General features: G+C 32.3%; 1 protein-coding gene across 1 annotated transcript in view; it reads left to right on the forward strand.

Moving 5' to 3' along the window:
• LOC117112321 (receptor-type tyrosine-protein phosphatase zeta-like) overlaps positions 1-19,554 on the forward strand; it is a 75,453-nt gene that overhangs the window by 3,326 nt on the left and 52,573 nt on the right. Inside the window, exon 2 of the mRNA XM_033255388.1 lies at positions 2,092-2,249. Coding sequence (XP_033111279.1) covers positions 2,207-2,249 — 43 coding nt within the window. The 5' untranslated portion in view covers positions 2,092-2,206. The remainder of the gene's footprint in view (positions 1-2,091; positions 2,250-19,554) is intronic.

The following is a 19,554-nucleotide window of genomic DNA, read 5'->3' on the forward strand; positions in this document are numbered from 1 at the left end:
GGGGATTGTTGTACTGCCCAATTCATCACCAGGAGGAGAGTTGGGGATTGTTGTACTGCCCAATTCATCACCAGAAGGAGAGTTGGGGATTGTTGTACTGCCCAATTCATCACCAGAACGACCCAACTCAAAATAAGTCTTTGGACTTAGTGGGCTCTCCTTGGTGTGAATAACACTGAAAACTTATATACCTACTGTATCCCTTTGATCTAAAATACTGTTACAAAGTTGAAATGAAAGTTTACTTCTTGATTTTGACAGACATTAAAATAGTCAAATTCGATGGCTACATTAAGTTTTTGGTCTTGAAATACTGTACATTCATGAATAACAAGAATATAATCATTGAATATTATTAGTATTTTCTCAACTACCATACTTTTTTTTGCCCTTTAAAATTATTTTTAAAATCAAATTTTTCATTGTACTGTGAGCTATGTTCATTGTTCATGTTTGTTTTTTTTTTTTAGTTTAAAAAAAAAGATACAAGTGGATCAAGGTTGCATTCTGTGACTAATTTTATGTAAAATTTAATTTGTAGCTTTTAGTAAGTTTTACCAGAAGTTTTTACAAATCAAATTAAATTTTATTCAGTGATATCATCTTGTAGCATTTCCGTTATGACAGACACTCGTTCCTATTTATTTTTACTATTTATTTATTATTAACTTACAAAAAAAAAAAATTAAATTTAAAGATACATTTCAGACTTGAATATTAAGCATAAAAATGTATGAATAATGATACTGTTCCAGCTTCATCACATTTTATAATTCTGTGGGAGTGGTTTGGCGTAGGGTTTGCAGTAGCTTCTCAACCTTGAGGTGAGGTGTTCCTTGGTGTGCATTTCACATGTGTCCTTAGATAAGGTACTTTACCTACAGTTGTCTATTTTATCAAGTAGTACAATTGTGTACCTAGTGCAGACACTGTATTTGCTCATTGCAGCTGCAACAATTGTTAATATGGAATTCTCCCCATAGAGTATGGTATATGTTCCATCTATTGATCAGGGTTCTAATAGAAGTTCTAATAATGTGAAGGGCTTTAAAGAAAAAAGCCCTGTGTTGGCATAAAGGATAACATACTGTATGAATATTATTACTACGTTATTTTATGTACAATACAGTACGTACAATACAGTACGTGTACTCATATGATTGGCCATGCCTATCATTGTTTGAATACACATTAACATTTTAGTGTTGTACAACATTTATTTATATTTTCTTATTAACATTTTTTTTACTTTTTGTAATGCACGAGTCATTGTCATTTTTACAATGTAGTATTGATTTTACATAAATAATTCTTGACTGGTATTTCTATGCAATTGTTTCTTTTTGTATTTGATACTGAGAAAATTAAAAACAAAAAGTATTTCTGTTTTGTATGAAGTTGGTAACTTATTTGGTCCATTTAGTAATTCAATGGTCTATTTACAAATCACAACAGTTTTGACTTCCAAACCCAGAAGACTGGTGTGTGGTGTAGACTTCTACTGAAGCGCATCATGCTAAAGCCTCTATGCGCTTTACAAACTTAGCTCCCTGTGGAATTTTCCTTAATGTCAGGTGCATTTGGCATGCTAAAGCTCTGTCCAGATGATTATCAAATTTTCTTTGACAAATAACCGTTTTATGCCCATATTTAGTCATGATGTGCCTATATATGGTCATGATGTCATGTCATGAACATATTTAGGCGTGTCACATCTTTTTTCACATAAAATTTGATAGTCTGGACAGAACTTAATCCTACCAGGTACAGTGCTTGGGTAGAGATAAGCAATGCTGTCAACAATAGGGCTTTTTCGATTGCACGACGACGCTCCGAAAGCTCCCTAGTGTACCAGTAGTATACTGTACACTGCTGCGAATTTGATTAACATAAATGTGAATAATTATACTGGTTTTTTTTGGTTTTTTTTGTAAAATTTACTGTTTGAAATTCACATCTCATATCATTACTTCAGTCTGTGGCTACAACAACCAACATAAACAAGATGGTACTTATTGAATCATTGCTGTGCAATGTAATAAATATCAGATTCTTAAGTTTATTTTAACATTTTTGTTTCCCTTGTTACAGGCTACAGATCCAAGTGCATTTACACTGCCAGCTGTTTCCTCTGGGGATTATATTTCTAGTATGTAGTCGCTCAACGTTTTATCAGGAATAAATCTTCTAAACCAAAGACATTGCAATGTACGGGAAGATACTGTTTTTCGGATTTATACTAATCAAAGGTAAGTTAGCTTATGATAACTTGTTCACTTGAAAGGAATTTCATTCTCATCACAATCTGCTCAGTATTAGAAACATATTGCAGTTGCTATGGTAACTGTACTCTCAACAAATGTTCATAATTATTAATGTATTTAAGATTTAATGTAGTAATTACATGTGAAGATCGGTTTTTTTGAGCACTGGTTATTTGCATTGAACTTTAGAATGGAGGTTCAGATTACTGTACATACTTGGCATACTATTTTAAAGATACGATGAAGTATACTTTATTTTCTTTACCTCCCACTCGTTCGTTTGCTGCTGCATTTTATATTTAATAATTGATGTAGAAATACTACTGAATTAATTGTTTTGAAAGTTATAATCTTACTGTACACACACTCTGAAGGAGTTGGAGAGTATTGCAAATTTCAATCATACAGTATAGTTCTGTGGCTGTGTGTATAATATAGAGAGAGTGTAGACAAAAGAAAATAAATCATATAAAAAATTATATTCTGCAGTTAATCGGTCTTTGGCCCCGCTTAACATAGATCCAGTCACTCTACCAATTGTAGAAATCGTAGTAGCATTAGGATGGGTTAATTAAGTAGATTTTTTTTTCTCAAAGTAAGGGGTTATGTCTTCGGACTCGGAATACTGTAGGTCTACTTCCTTAGCAGTCTAGCGGTAGTAGACCAGATGCAATAGGCAGAGACAGAAGCTACTACTACATCGAACTTGCCGGTGAGATGTCTGCATACTTTCATTTCGTGAGAGCAGCCCTATTGCTGACTCAGTTGATGAATCCCCCGAAACTTCAAAACTTGTGACTTACTCTTTAGGACAGCTTTATGCACAGTGTGGGATTTGAACGCCTGACCTCAACTTTTTTCATTCCTTTAGGCATGAGCACCAAGATGTCATAAAATGAACTTAATCACTATCGTACATTCATTAAACAATAGAGGACTGATTGGACTACAGTAGTACACTGGGGTAATCCCTACTCTTCTTGAATGGTATACTGGGTTCTGTAAAGTGCACACAAGCAAAATGCGTACACTGGGCCTACAGTTTAAAATCCTTATTCGAGAAGACATGTTCCATAACCGGAACCATTGGCAATTGAGCCGTGTAAACCAGCGCCGTAATTTTATAGCTGAAAGTTACAGTGCCCCAGACTAAACCGCTCGGCCAATCAACTCGCCAACTTGGGTGTCTAAACAATTTGGCTCAACTTTTTAGTACCTGCCTACTGTACACATATTTTCAGAACTAGAAAATTCTTCATCACACACTGAATCCTCTTGTATTAATATCATAATTTTATGAGTCGACATTATGTTTAAAAAACATGTCGACTCATGCTGTAATATTATGATAATTATATGAAGAGGCTTATGAATTTTTGTCATCGTTTCTGAGGCACTGGATGTCTGTTAGTAAATGAGACCCAGATTGAGTTTCATGCTGTGTGCTCTTGAATTGTGACATGACTTTCCAAACTTGTGACATAAAACATGTGTGTGAACCGGAAAGCTTTGATTATGTGGAGGAAATATTCTCACACACAAACATATGTGTGTAGTACACGTAGTCATAAATAATAAATGGAATTTAGTTTTCTATCTAGATGGATTTAAGAGGTTCTACTGTAGGAGTGATAAGAATATATTCAAATATAGAGTAATTAATATTTCCATCTTTTTTAGAAATCATTTTAAATGACAATAATTATAATATTACTGTATGAATCTAAACCAACTTCAAAGTAATTTTTATGCAAAATACTTACCCAGTATAATTCACTCCTAACTTAAGCTGGTTTTAAACTAATGCTATGTACAGTACAGTATAAAATTTAATATGGAGACTAAAGTACTATTAATCTATAGCCATTATTAGCAGAGCCTACTAGATTATCACATTAGTGACGAACATAAAATTATGATTTTTTTTTTATTGAGATACCAAATTGAGTCCTATTAATTGACAAATTTTGCAAATCTTTAGCCAAAAGTCTGTGGAAAAGGAGATGTGACTTATTTAAATGTTTGTAGCTTAAGTTTTATCTGTGCTGTTGTGTAATTACAGTATTATATTTGATTTTTTAAGCATTAAGCTTGTGTAATAATTCCTGTGCGTGCATACTCATACTGTACGTAGAGCATAAACGCTTTCTTTTAATTCTAAATTAATTTAATTTAAATTTTGTTGCACGACTTTTCAAACCAGTCATTCTTGTTTTGTTTGTAGTTTATTTTAAGTGTTTAATTTGATTGGTGGGTGGGCAATAATGTTATTTGAGTTATCTGTAAATCTCTCATAATTAAGAATTTAATTTTTTTTTATTTCTGTTGCTTTGTTCTTTTCTGGATGCACTGTTACTATTAGAATTTGTCTAACGTGTGCCACTGTTATAAAAGTGTTATCCAATAAATATTGTATTGTATTGTACTTATGTGATTCAATCATTATCATAGAGTTTGGATGGGGTTTGCACTGTGTCTTTGGAGGTTTGCTGGGTTTAGCAATGTTTTATACAAAAAATGGCATTTTTACCCAAAAAGTAGGTTGTTACGAATGGAACATTAAATTTTTTTTTTTACTTTTGTACCAAGTGAGTCCTATATGACATGATTCAATCACTATCACAGGGTTTGGATGGGGTTTGCACTGTGTTTTGGGGGGTTTGCCTGGTTTAGCAATTTTTTAATACAAAAAATGGCCTTTTTACCCCAAAAATAGGTTGTGACGAACATAAAATTAAAAGATTTTTTTTATTGAGATACCAAGTTGAGTCCTATACTATGTGATTCAATTATTATCACAGAGTTTGGATGGGGTTTGCGGTGTTTTTTTGGAGGTTTGCGGGGTTTAGCAAGACTCTTAATCTTTATCATATGTCAATTTTTTTTTAATTTAAATTTTTTTTAATTTTAATGTTTTCCTTAAATCATTATTATATATAATTTATATACTGTAGGCCCATATTTTTTTTTCTGATTTTTATTATTATTAATTTTTTCCTGGTTTAATTTAATTAATTTGTTTATGTTAAAGATCAAGTTTAATTTTTATACTTATGTTTTAATTGTATGTACTGAGGGTCCCAATTGATCAGCTCAGGCTGGATGGACCACCCTCACAAAATATTGTTGAAATAAAATAAAAAATAAAATAAAATCATAGTCATGTTAATACCATAAAGCATAAATAAACGCTTTGCCCAAGTAATTCAAACTATGACACATTAGCTGAGCTTTCACAAACTCCAGGTTAGCATTAACATCTATTATTCGCCATTTATTTACCAACGTAAATCACAAATTCGAATTCTCCCGCCTCACGCCCTCTATCAACAGTAAAGATCGCTCTAAGAACAACGAAGAACACATAGTCTTCACAACATAATTTTTGCAGTTCAATTGCAAAAAAAAGCTGAATGTTTCTTTAGCTTTTGTACATTGTAGAATAATGTATTTTTTTTAACTGGAAAGGAAATTACTGATAAATCCTTGACCACCATCTCATAAATTATTTTTGTTGATAATTGGCACCGGAATTAATTAGTCTAATCTCTTGATGCTACAGTATTTTATTTTAAGTGATACAATATCAAATGGGTATTTTCTAGAGGCAATCTTTACTGTATGTGTGTACTTTAATGTGTGCTAATTAACTTGTAAATTACAGTACATTAAATTAGCACACATTACATTTTGGTATTTTACAGACTTACAGTAACACCAGATTAACAGTGCACATATGAATTCTTTTTTGGTGTATTATTATATGAATAAAAACAAAATTCTAAGGTTCAATAAAAAAATATTAATTTATCAACCTCACACACATGTCTTCTATGGTACTGAAGAAAAAAAAAAAAAAAAAAACTGTTCTTGAACATTTTTTTTTTTTCAGTTTTTTAAAATTAAATAGTTAGTATTGTTTATTATCTAAATCATGTTTTACTTTGAATATACTTCAGTCTGTAAGCAATTAATTGACCAAAAAATAAAATGTTTCCCTTCAGTGGTTTACTAGATATAGAATTTTAAATTCTCTTAAGTGTAATGTCCGCAACAAAAAAATACTGTGGAATGCCCCTTTGTATTAACATTAAATCAATATATTGTGACATTATACACCCCCGCTCTTTTACCCAAGACTCAGAATTCTACTATGAAATTATAGGAAGCCCAATGCTAAAGCTTTTCAAAACTATGCAATATGTCCAGTACTTCTGTACAATACCATTGTGGTCCGCCAGATTTTTATTTTTTCCAATTCGGAATGGATCCACTGCAGCGAGATACGACGATTGTATTGTTATCATGATACACAAGCTGGGGTACACTACTGTAGCTTAGTTGCGGGCAGCTAGATACAGTATAGGAAATTACCTTGCATATTATGACATATCTACCCACTGAAATGCGCCAATCGTTCACCTCCTCCAGGAATGGACCCCATTGTGCCAAGCCAATTGGTAATTTTAGGAAAAATCATGAAAATATGCATTTACACAGTAAGATCACTGATGATTAGGAGTGTACTTAGTACAACTCAGTTTACTTGTTACTTTTAGTATCCTTTTGGTGTCCTTGTTTGGCCTCAATTCTTTATCCTTTGGACTGAATCAACAATTCACTAATAATCCAAAGGAAGTTGTGGAAGAAGTGACAATGAATGTAGTCAGTAAGTGAACCAATTGAAAATGTAATGTATCTTCCAAGTTCCAATTTTTATATTCAATCCTGTACTGTATTTATACTGTCATCACTTTTAAAATGATTAAATACTGTATGCGATTATTTTACAATAGGGTGTTATCCAAAAGACATTACAAATCACTGATGCAAGAGAGATATTGTATACTGTAGGCCTGTGTACAGTGTACGATACATTAGTATGAGTATTTCTTTCAGTTATGCACATGTCAATTATTGTTCCGCCCCCCCCCCCTTGACCCGGGCCATAGCGGGGCACTAGCCTGGACTGAGCCGGGGATGTACACATAGTCCTGTAGTGCCGGGACGTACCTAAAATTTACTTGTAGATGTAACAAAAGAAAGGTTAGTGAATTTTACACGTTAGCCTCAGTTTCGGATGTGTAGGCCTAGGGGACCTAGGCATGCAGTAAGCAATTACTGTGTGTTGGTAATAAAAAAAATCGCCTACCGGTATTTTAGGCCTACCATCTATGGTTTAATTTTTTTTAGATCACAGTATAAATTACATAATAAAATTAGAACCTCCAACCACACAACGCTGAGGACCGAGGTGGCGGCGTGTGTGAGTGTGGTGCGTGAAAATTTGTGAACCGTGAATTTGACCTACAATAGTTTGCGTCCAAATTACGCCAGTACAGTACATGAACCAAGGCAAGAAAATCTGTTCGTAGTGCTTCCATCAATTGACAAGTGCATTAGGATGACTAGAATGACTGTGTTTTTAGTAGAAGTTTTAAGATCCAGTGTTTATTAGGACAAATTTAAAATAAATCTTGTTTCTTGTCTGCTTCTCCTTTGAGGTTGCCAACTCTCCTTGTTTTGGTTGCCACCTTTCTTTTTTGGGTCGCCGCCTACTTCTTTGGGTCGCCGGCTTTTTTTTTGGGTCATATCACCTTTTGTCACTACCGAAAATACCAAGAAAATTCAAACCACCAGGTAAACCAGTGAGTGTCAGTGACAGTAGGCTTATTGTCTTGTCAAGGTCTAAACACTGACTTGATGGCCATCTGTGAGAAGAAAGACTTCGTTTTCTTTCCAAAAAACTGAGAAACATGTTTTAAATTTTATTTGGCCATTTTAACATTGGTACATGACAGTTATATTATATTTAGAAGGACATTTTCCTTAAGGTCAGAGTGCTTAGGATATGAGCAACAACTATACAACAATGCTTTGCTTTCCATTTTGTATTCAACTGCAAACATTTGTACAGAATTACAGGATGTAACCATTGCTTTGATCTAATTCCAATGATAACTTGGCATCTGACAGAATTTGACCCCTGTGATTGACCTCTGTGATTGGAATGCTACCATCATCATACCATGATCATACACAGCAAACAGTAACGCTCTCTTATTTATTGTGAAGTGAATCCTTAAGTTACAAAGTTGCAAGACTTTTACTTTTGTTTTTACAGTCAATACTTAGGTCACCTGCTTATGGTGCTGTATAATTACTGTGAACCAACAAAATATTTTGAAGTCAAAATGATATTGAGTTGAGTGTTGTCTGTAATATAATATTTGATTAATTTGTATAACTTGCAGTACCAGGGGGAAGGGGTAGTCAGTCAGCCCGGACCCTCAAAATTTCCCCAAAAAAATTGTAAAAAAGTAAAAAAAAAAAAAAAAAACGAGAATAGAATGTCTGAGGTACCCCCCTCTATTTGTAAAATTAGTACTGTATCACATCAAGTGCAGTCATTATTTTGGTCATTCAAATCTGTTCTCCCAAGCACAGCTCGAATAATGTTACCAGTTAACACTTGACTGTAACACATTTCATCACTCTGATGCAAGACTTGGTCATTAAACAGTTTGTGATGTACAGAAAGTCGGAGGTTCTGCCGTGTTAGTTAATACCAAGGAGGTATAAAAATATGGTACGTTACCTCCTTAGGAACCTTAGCAATTTTTTGATATTTCCAATCAAACCTGTGATAAATAAAGTGTAGGCCTACTGAGGTTGTAGTAGTCCAGGATGTTGGTCTAAAATGCAGCAAATGGCATGTTGTTTTTTTTTTGAGGTTTTCTTTTCATGTACGGTATACAGATTTGTAGCTACTTGAGTTTTCTATACTGGTAGTGCATTGTTCAGCAAAAGCTTTTTGCCTGTTATAATGTTGTGTACTTTAATCAGTTGGCTGGTCTGTGTGATTCTCTATCATCATTATCGTACCATAATATACTGTAATACCAGCTCTGACAAAATCCTAAATTTGTCTGAATTTTAAATTTCATGCTAGCAGCCCCTGTAAAACCTATTCCAGTTAAGTTACCTTGTCACTTTTACCATGTGCGAACAAGTTCTTGCAATAAACTACTGACAAACAGTGGTATGGTTTGACAAGATGAAGTTGCCCTTCATGTTGGTCAAATTAATTCTAATGTGAAATGTCTTATTTTGCGCATGTGTAGTCACCTGCTCTCATTGTACAATCTGTTAAAATTTAGTGATATGGACTGTAATAAAGTTTGTGCACTCTGGAAGATACAGTATAACCGAACACATTCCAGAAAACTCTTCCTGGGCAACATTAAACTTGTCTGACTGAGTCTTAGGTAAATAGACCAGTTAAAATGTTAAGAAGATTGTTTGGCTTCACTACTGATCACTAATCCCTTTATTTGAGTTGCATATTGCTTTCTTTTCAAATTTAGCTCTTGATGAAAGTTTTATCTTGTTTCACATAGGGACCTCGGTTATTTGCGTTATATAGATCCATCTATTATTATTATTATTATTATTATTATTATTATTATTATTATTATTATTTATTTATTTATTTATTTATTTATTTATTTATTTATTTATTTATTTATTTATTTATTTATTTATTTATTTAAACAGTGTGTCAAACACCAAAAACAGGGTCTCCATAAAAATACAATAAGATATGAAAAATATCTATCAAAGAATTAAAAATACATAAAATAGCATAAAGATTCAATTTACAGATGATTAGAATAAAGGTAGAAATATTGCAATTAAAAATATCGATATTTGGAAACTTTTGAACTAAATTATTGTAAGAAAGAGCAACACGATGAAAAATACCATTTTCACAAACATTAACACAGGAATACCAAACTTTTTAAAACAAATGATTAATACAAAGCTTGCGCACAGGAACATGAAAATAAAAATTTGACACATGGTTACAATCAAACTTGGAGTTTAAAACATTTAAAAAGAAGAATAAGGTCATTGCGTTTGCGTCTAGTATTGTAAATAGTAGACATTTTTCACAGCTAAGTAAACTGACTGCGGGGCCAATGAATTCATGAATTTGTTGTGAATCCAGTATATACTCAAGCTGAGATATGAGTTTTACAGTAGATAACTGAACAGAAATCAAGGGATTGAGTAATGTGTATAGAATTAATTTTGCGGGAGGTGTAAAAAGTAGCTTGCAATTTCTCCACATTGTTTATTCTTCAATAGTTAAAAAAAAGGAAACTGACTCAACTGCCCATCATATTCACTTAGAATTAACAATCAATAAACTAATTGATAAATTTGTGTGAAATTTCAATGTCAAGTATCATGTTTGAACAATACTCTTATACATTGATGAGTGATGGGGAGTAACCTTCAAAGATTACAAAATAACAAATGCATTAGCCCATTGTCTGAACTATGAATTTTTAATTCATTTTTACCAAAAATTAAAGCAACTACGATATGTATTAATATTATTCAGTTGTAGCACTTTTATGACTTTAATTTTATTTCACAAGCTTTCATCCCAGTTAGTGGAGGCTTTATGGGGTAATTGCAATATCATAAAATATAGGTCATTTGTATTGATTGGACAATGCTGGTAAAATTTATTGGAATAAACAAACGTGCTGGTTGCAAATTAACTCTTCTTTAGACACAAAGGCATTGTGCTGCATGTGTACTGTATAATAGTAATATTATATAATAGCTGGGTGTGGCATAAACCTTCCGGTAGATATAACACTTGACTATTGCAACACACATTGATTTCTTAGGAAAGTAGGTCTAATAGCACTTGGATTAGCAAAGGAAATATATAATTTGTCTGTGTCATAATCGACATTCTTAAGATAGTTTTTTGTAGACTTGTACAGGATATTATAGGAAATTACAGTAGTAATGATTAAATTGACTAATTTTCTCATGTTTAAAATTTTACCAACCCTCATTTTACAATAGTACCTAAAGTAACTGTTATTAGTCGAAATAGTAATTTAAAAATTGGTTTAGGAATGATCAGTGATACAGTATTGGCTAATCAATTGATTTGGATATTCCTAGTATCAGTATGGGATGTATTGCTATGGGATGACCAATAAAAGAATATAATCTGTTGCCCCTTCATACAAATGTTGTGAGGTAATTTGTTGCAGTAGAGGTGGAAAGTTCCATTCTAACACTCTTTCTTTGGTTTGGTATCAGAGTATACTGCTTAATTAACTATCTGTAACCATTTTACCGTAGGTTTTGGATCTAGTAGGGTCACTACTTATTTGCTTTCTGGTCTGTGGAACTTCGAAAGATGAGAAAGCCATTTTGGATTTGGGACTAGCAAGTAACCACTACTGTTGCACTTTTATGACTTTAATTTTATTTCACAAGCTTTCGCCCCAGTTAGTGGAGGCTTCATGGGGTATTGCAATATTAAATTATAAAATATGGGTCATTTGTATTGATTGGACAATGCTGGTAAAATTTATTGGAATAAACAAACACGTGCTGGTCAATTCAACTCGATTCGGAGGACCTAGAATAGAATTTACACCACTAAAAAACTTTTTGGAAAGATGTTTTCAAAAGGCTGTTAAAATTGGCCATTGAGACATGCGTAGAAAATACATAGGTACTGTACGAAATATCAAGGGACAGACTTAATTTAAAGGCCATTATTTCAAAACCACATTAGAAAATGAGATACAGATACAAATGATACAAGATACAGGGAATTAGTAAAAATAAGTTTGTTTTTTTTAATTATGGCCCTCTAAAAATTCTCCAAATTCCAATCAAGTAAAATACTTTTTTTTTATTTACTAGACCACCCCCACCTCCCCTTCAAATAATGTCATCGATTTTGCAAAAATTCCGGGGTAATAGAGCTCCTTGACACTTGGACCTCTGATTTCTTTAAATTAAGGTCTGCTAAAAGTTCCACTGATTAATCTCAGTTGAGTAGTGACCCTACTAGATCTATTCAAAACCTAATGGCTACAGACTTAGTTAATTACACTGTAAGCAGTGTACTGTACACTCCATCCCAAACCAGAGCAACAAATAAGAGTGTTAAAATGGACCTTTTCGCTAAGACCCGCCTCTCCTGCAACAAATTACAGTACCTCCCAACATTTTCAGATCATTCCTGATGATGACATAATTAATGTCAAAACGATGGCGTGCATTTCAATACTTGGAGTATGTATTATGCTTTCTTATCTAAGGTAATTAGTGTATTTTTCGGTTTAGTATGACTATAGTACAGTAACTTTAGGCTCATACCTTAAACGTTAAGTGCGTGTGCTCAGCTTACCACAAACTGGCAGTAAAGCTCTATATAATTTCCTGAATATTCTTTTCCTGTCTTTGTTGTGAAAGTCCACTTTCATTTCATTTAAAAATGTAATGTTTACTATAATTATTAAATAATTAGATACAACCTAGCTCTGAACAATTATAATTGCATACAGGGGTAATTAGTTTTTCTTAACTAGTAATTAGAACTAAAGTATACTGTAGTCATTTAGAACTGCTATCATTGAAGATAATTTTTATAATTTATAAACTGTCCTACAATAGATTAGAGGTAACTGCTACCGTAATTGTATGCCTAGTCATTCAGAACTATCAGGAAGTTTTTGTGTATGATTTAATCTTTATAATGGACTATATGTAATATTTGACTATAGAAGAAGGTGTCGTCCTTCAAATTTTCAGCAATATGTCCAACAAATTTCACATCAGGCACGCATACTTCTGGAGGAGAGACTAATGTTTGAGAAAAAAATGCCCAAAATATTTTGGTGGAAATAATAGAACGGAGAAAAATATGATTTACAAATTTTGAAAAATTTGAATAAATCCTTGTTGCAAAATAAGAGCATGTGACCAGATATTGTATTCATATGGTTGAACTCAGCAGGCGAAAGCTACAAAGAATCGTCTTTTGAAATGCATGCTGGGTAAGTCAGTAATTTATGAGATGGATATGATTGCTTGTTGACCTTGGCCCTAAAATCCTTGTGATAACCAGAGAGGTTACTCCACTAGTTCTGTCACTTCGCATCAAGCCAGGTGCATCTGCCTGAATCTGAGATATATACAGTATATTGTAGGCATAAAATGCATAAAAATATAGCATCATAATGTTGAAGAACTAAAATACTAATTAAAAAAGATTGATGACCCTTATTTACCCCTATTTCTTTAATTTCATTATAATATAATGATGTGACCTTATTTTGTGAGGTGGCCTATAGGACCAGTTACATCATGTGACCCATGTTTGCTCTGATCTTTATAGAATTATAAATACCTTGGATTTTATTGTGCATGTTGACCTGTACATTTTCAGTGTTCAAGAAGGTCATTTAACAAACCACCAGGTTGCCTATTCCCCCTCCCCCCATCTGATGTTATGCATTTCAATGTACAATATAGGGTCTTTCCATTACAGTAGTGTTAAGACAACAACTTACTGTACATACTGTACACTAAAATTATATTTAAAAAAAATTTATTTTGGTTTTAGTTTATAGTTTAGTTTTTCCTACAAAAATCCTTAAATAGTTTAATAGCATACAGTAAACAGCCAGTTAAAATTTAAAAAGATTTTTTTTTTTTTAGATTTATTGGTCCTCACAAACCATTAATCTGTTAAAATTTGATAATTTAATTTAGTTAATCGTATACAAATGTTATGAAAATATAAGTGAATATCTTCTCACAGTAAAAGAATGATTACTGTAAGACGCATACCTGTAAGATCAGAGCTAAAATGATATGCTAGAGTCCATATCATTATACATAGGCTTGTTTGCCACAATCGCTGAGTCACTCCATTATCATATATTAGTAATAAACGAACAAATCAGGATTATATTCTTCGCTACAGTATCAAGCCTTTAAGTTACAAGTAAAAAATATCCCTGTTACAGTAACAGTGGAGGGATGAGGAAAGGGCATGATGGTAGTAGAGCAGGAATTCAGTGAGGGTCCTAATGGCTTCATGTTTCCAATACATTAGAAACCTGCTCCAGTAATGTTCAGATTCTTGTGACAATAAGTTTGATTTTAATTTCATCAATTAATTTAATTTGATTTTTATTTGATCAATTAATAATACTTTATATCTTTAATGCATTATTGGACATGACATGAACAATTGTTTGTATAATTTTAAGGGCATTATCTACAGTACCATGTGCAGTATTTCATGTTATCACCCTGGCCGTTGGATAGAACACCTGTGGAGCACACATAGTTACCTAGATCCCTAGTGTACCTGAGAGTATATTTTAGAGTAATTCTATTGTTAACACAGTCCAGAACTCACACTGACTGGATTGCTTGTTCAAGGATCCAAACCAGTGAATGACTTGAACCCCTGATTTTTAGATTGGAGGCATAAAGCCTTACCAGTGTACACTACATGTTTGTCAATTATGCTTGTTTCGCGTCTGTTTGGTAGGCTTATTTCTATATGTAAATTCAAGAAATTTTCAACTTTTGTTGCATTTTGAGTGTTTTATACCAAATAAATAAAAAATATAAAATAAATAAAAATTATTTTATATTACAGACCAGTAATTTTATGTGAATGAATTATAGGAAGAAAGGCAAATCCTGTGTAGGGCTGTCCAAAAATTAAATATTTAAAAATGTAAAAAATGAAAGAAAGCAATTTACGATGGAATATAAATTTACAAAGTTTTTACAAGATTTGAACAATTACTTTATCATGAAATTATTGAAATGATTTATAGTGTGGAATGAGAATCAATATATCATCTACAAATTTACAGTATTTACACATTCCCTCGTATCCAACATATTTAAGCTGTTGATTGCTGTTGCATTTAATTGTTATGTTCTATAAGCTAGCATTGCTGTGAATGGCTGTTCAGCAACGTTCCGATGACTCAGCATCTACACTCGCAATCTAAGTAGATTCAGTGACAGTTGTTGAATAACCCACCTACACAAATACAATGTGATGGACGATAGCAGTCTCTTTTTTGCCTTTTAATTTATGAGCAAAGATAATGTGTTAGATTTTTTTAAGGCTGACGTGTGCTTGTGTTACCCATCTTGCAGTGTGCTTGTTCCCTGTCTTTCAGTGTGATGCCCATCTGTGTTGTGTGGTGCCTACTGTACTGGATCATGTGCTAAAATTGCACCCATATTGTAGTATGGTGCCTACCTTGTGGTACTGTATGATGCCCATAATATGTTGTTGTAGTGCCCATTTTCCTACTGTATCATGTGGTATGGTGCCCATCTTGTGGTACTGTGTATGATATTTACTTGTACTGTATGATGCCCAGCATTGTTGTGTGGTCCCTATTACATCATGTGGTGTGGAGTCCATCATGTAGTATGGTGCTCATTTTGTGGTACTATATTATGATGCTCATATAGTAATATGGTATGATGCCCACCTTTGTAGTGTGGCACCCATCACATGGTATGGTGCCTATCTTATGATTTGATGTGATATGGTGCCCATTTGTTTACTAAAGTATCCATCTTGTGGTGTGGTACCCATCCTTGTCATTATTTTGGAAACAACAGAAAATACATTAGAAGCCTTGGAAGAAATTATTTTCTTCAAAAACTGTCTTCAGTCCTGTGCCAAGTGCTTTACAGTAGACAGTTTCTGGAAATAATGGCTCCTTTGGCTTCTATCTACAGTATAGTCTATAGTTGCATCAAAACGTGTCTGCAATTGCATAAAATATTAAAACAGGGAGTCCGTAGGCTTGTGTAATATGAATATGTCTGTACTGCACCAGTAATACAGAGTAGGGAGATTATAGTAGATAATGCTTAATACATAATTTTCATGATTCAATGATTTTAATATTTGAGCCATTTAGAGCTCTTGTTCACTGAACAAACAATATTAATCCATAATTCATAATTTTATTCTTCATAAAATCAAGTTTGCTAGTGAAAGCAACAAAAGCGTCGGGTCCCTGCACAAAACATCTTCATACTTGGACTTACTTTTCTTTGAAAAATATTTTTTGCTTGAAAATATGTATCTTTATATAATAATCATATAATAATAATAATAATGATGTGTTATAATATATTATAATAAATAATACATTTATATATTGCCAAATAAAATTATTCAAAATTTAATTAAATAAAATTATCAAAAGCACTTGTACATAGCATGTTACTAACATTTTGGCTTGACATTACATGGTTGCTAATGTACAGTATATTTTAAAATAATAAATGTACTGTAGGCACTTTAGCACATTACACATTGCCTGTAAAGTATGCGCACTAAATTATAAAAACAGGCGGTTAAATAATACTTAGTGGCTATGTTACAAAGGGGCCACCAAGTAATGTCCCATAAACTAACCAAAAAATTCTTGACTTCTAAAGTAGGTGCTGTAGTAAAAAAAATGTATTTATTATTGGATGAAATGTAAAATTTCGTTCATTTCAAAAGTTTGATTAAAATCATAGTAAGAAAAAAATTCTTGTTTATAAATTTTATTTTTTTTAAATATTGGCATCAGCTTGTGTATATCTCTATAAAATTACATTTTATACTTTAAAGCCACATTTTGATTATTTTAAAAGGACTACAATGTTCTTCACCCATTTCTAGATTAAGTGACTGATACTACTTACCAAATTACTATTTGCCCAGAAACTGATCTGTGTTGCAAAAATGCATTACATGACTCTTCCATTAATTTAATTGAATACAGCACTTGTATTGTTGGTTCCTTCCATTTTAGATTTACCCTGTGACTGAAGTAATGTTCATTTATGTCGAGATTTGTGCTTAGTTTTCAACAGTTTTTAGCATGTATCCTGTTTCAACTTATTTATAAAATATCATTCTTATTTTTAGCTATAAACTTTGCATCGGTTTAGTTCAACTAGTGTATGCATTATCATTACAATAAATAAAATTAGACCAAAATGTTTAACAAAGCGTACTTTGTCAATTGCTTCATATTTTGCATTGAATAGTCTTTGTTTATTTTTGTAAAGAAAATACAGTAATTAAAAAGAAAGTTAATATTAACAATACTCTATAAAAACATACAGTAAGTATACCGTAAATAGAATACTGCATACAGAATACCTATTATTGATAATTTAGGTAATGTTAAAGGGGAGGGCAGGGAATACTGCCAATCACATTTTGATAACTGTGAACTACAAAGGTATGCCTATGACATTTTTCTTTGAGTAATCCTTTATTAATTATCTTCATACTTAATCTATTGCATTATAATTAACTAATAATCATTGTTAAATGTTATATTGATTGTTGTCCACCGGCAAGAATGTATTATCCCTATTGTTATACTGTACAGTACAGTACTCTGTCTTGTTTTGATAACTTATTCCAATACGCCACTTTTATCACATAACCCCTGACCTTTTCTCGATGACTCATACGGATGAACATAACATTACTTCATCATGAGAGTTAATTTCATTCTACATTATGTTTATGTTTCTATTTTATTATTATTATATCATGCATATATTGATGGTTCAAATTTTATTAAATTAAGTATAAAATTAAATAGATTTTTTTTATTTCCATTTTTATATATTTTGCTATAGGAAGACCTTTTTTTCTTAAACATAAGTAAATTCTGCTGAAAAAATAATAATAATCATCTTATGTCTTCACCAAGGTGACTATAGCTGCTAGAGTCCCAATAGTAATAGAGAACCAGCTGAGAAACGAATGTTCTAAATTTCAATGTTATTTATTCAAAATGTGGAACCATAGTGTGTGTGTGATGAGGCTTGCCATCCCAAACTAGCATCAGTGACCCAAAAAAAAATGAAAATTATCAGCTTTTTAATATTCTTATTCTCCACAAAATATGTAATAAATAAATAAATATGATGGGTTATTAAATAAATAAATATGATGGGTTATTTACTAGAATCGACTATTCCCAAAGTTTATGAGTTTAGAAAGTTTTATGGCTTCTGTACTGAATCCTGCTACATTCTTATGCTAATTACTCAGTTTACAATCAGGAACAGTACGCAGGTCTGGGGATGGCAAGCCTCATGCCTTATGTTTTACTTCTTGTTTTGTGTGTGATCAGATATACTACTGTATGCCTATAAATATTCCTGATTTCTTGATGGTAACTGTATAATTAACTGTGACATCATTCTACAAATAGACAGTTCAGTATATTCCATTGTTTGTGTTCATGAATATCTATCTATTTACAAACTTGAGGTCCTTGGCCTGTTCTTGGTAAACCTGCTTTGAATGAGCAGAGGGCTGCCAACAAATGGACAGTGGAGACAACCACATTAACAACTGACAGTTTCAAACAAATGGTCAGATGAAAAACAATAGAAATGCAATTCAAAGTAACTGTACAGTACTATTTGTGTTGTGTTATGACCTTGCAATGTCAAGATCAATCAATACATACTGTAGGCCTACTTCACAGGTGTGTTTTTCCTAATTTACGTAATGATGATTGTACAGTATGTCCATGGAAAAACAAAATGAATTTTTGTAGATACTGTACATTAATGATTGGAATTTGGTAAGCATGATCCCTGCTTGGATCCCTGGTTGGACTTTTTTTTCTTATGCAGCCTCTTTGAATGAAGCTGACTTTAAAAGTAAACATATGAAAGACTTAGAATTACCGTAAACAACAGTGTTCCTATAGGAACTACTGAATAACTAGAACAATGTGGTGAACATAATTGAAATGTACGAAGGAGATACTTAATATCAAAGAATGAAAGAAAGAGTTAATCTTTACCAGGACCCGATCTGAGGACCATCAAGCATACTATGAATGAATGTATTATTGCTGTTCACAACAATGATGTGGCTATTATCCAAATGCCAGTAGAGATTGAAATCCTTTTTATCAGTTTAAAGTAATTATTAATAATGTTGATTTTAGAAGTGAATGATGAAGTAATAATGGTGATGTACAGTAGTGGAATTGAAGATGAGCGAAGAAAGCAAATATGTCAGCTGCATGGTTGCAGCATATTGCTCAAGTATACTGTATTAATATCAAACATGATAATTTCAGATGTAAAGTGCCAGTTTAATCCATATTGATTAATGTATTGAACATTGTAGATTTTATCCAGTCGAGTGAACATACAGTAGCTGTTGCCATGACAGCACTCTTTTTTTTCTTGAAGCCCCATTCCCAGCAAAGATTCAGTTAAGAAAAATCTGATTTTTATATATGATTTATAATACAAAATTTCTAGTTTAACTGAATTTAGACATTCCTAAACATGAAAGAAATGTAAAATAAGACTGAAATTTGATTTTTTTTTTTTTTTTTTTGTTTTCCCAAAAAAAATAAATGCC

This window comes from Anneissia japonica, unplaced genomic scaffold (assembly GCF_011630105.1).
Source record: "Anneissia japonica isolate Jap-2015-1 unplaced genomic scaffold, ASM1163010v1 scaffold287750_len332794_cov232, whole genome shotgun sequence".
Taxonomy (NCBI): domain Eukaryota; kingdom Metazoa; phylum Echinodermata; class Crinoidea; order Comatulida; family Comatulidae; genus Anneissia; species Anneissia japonica.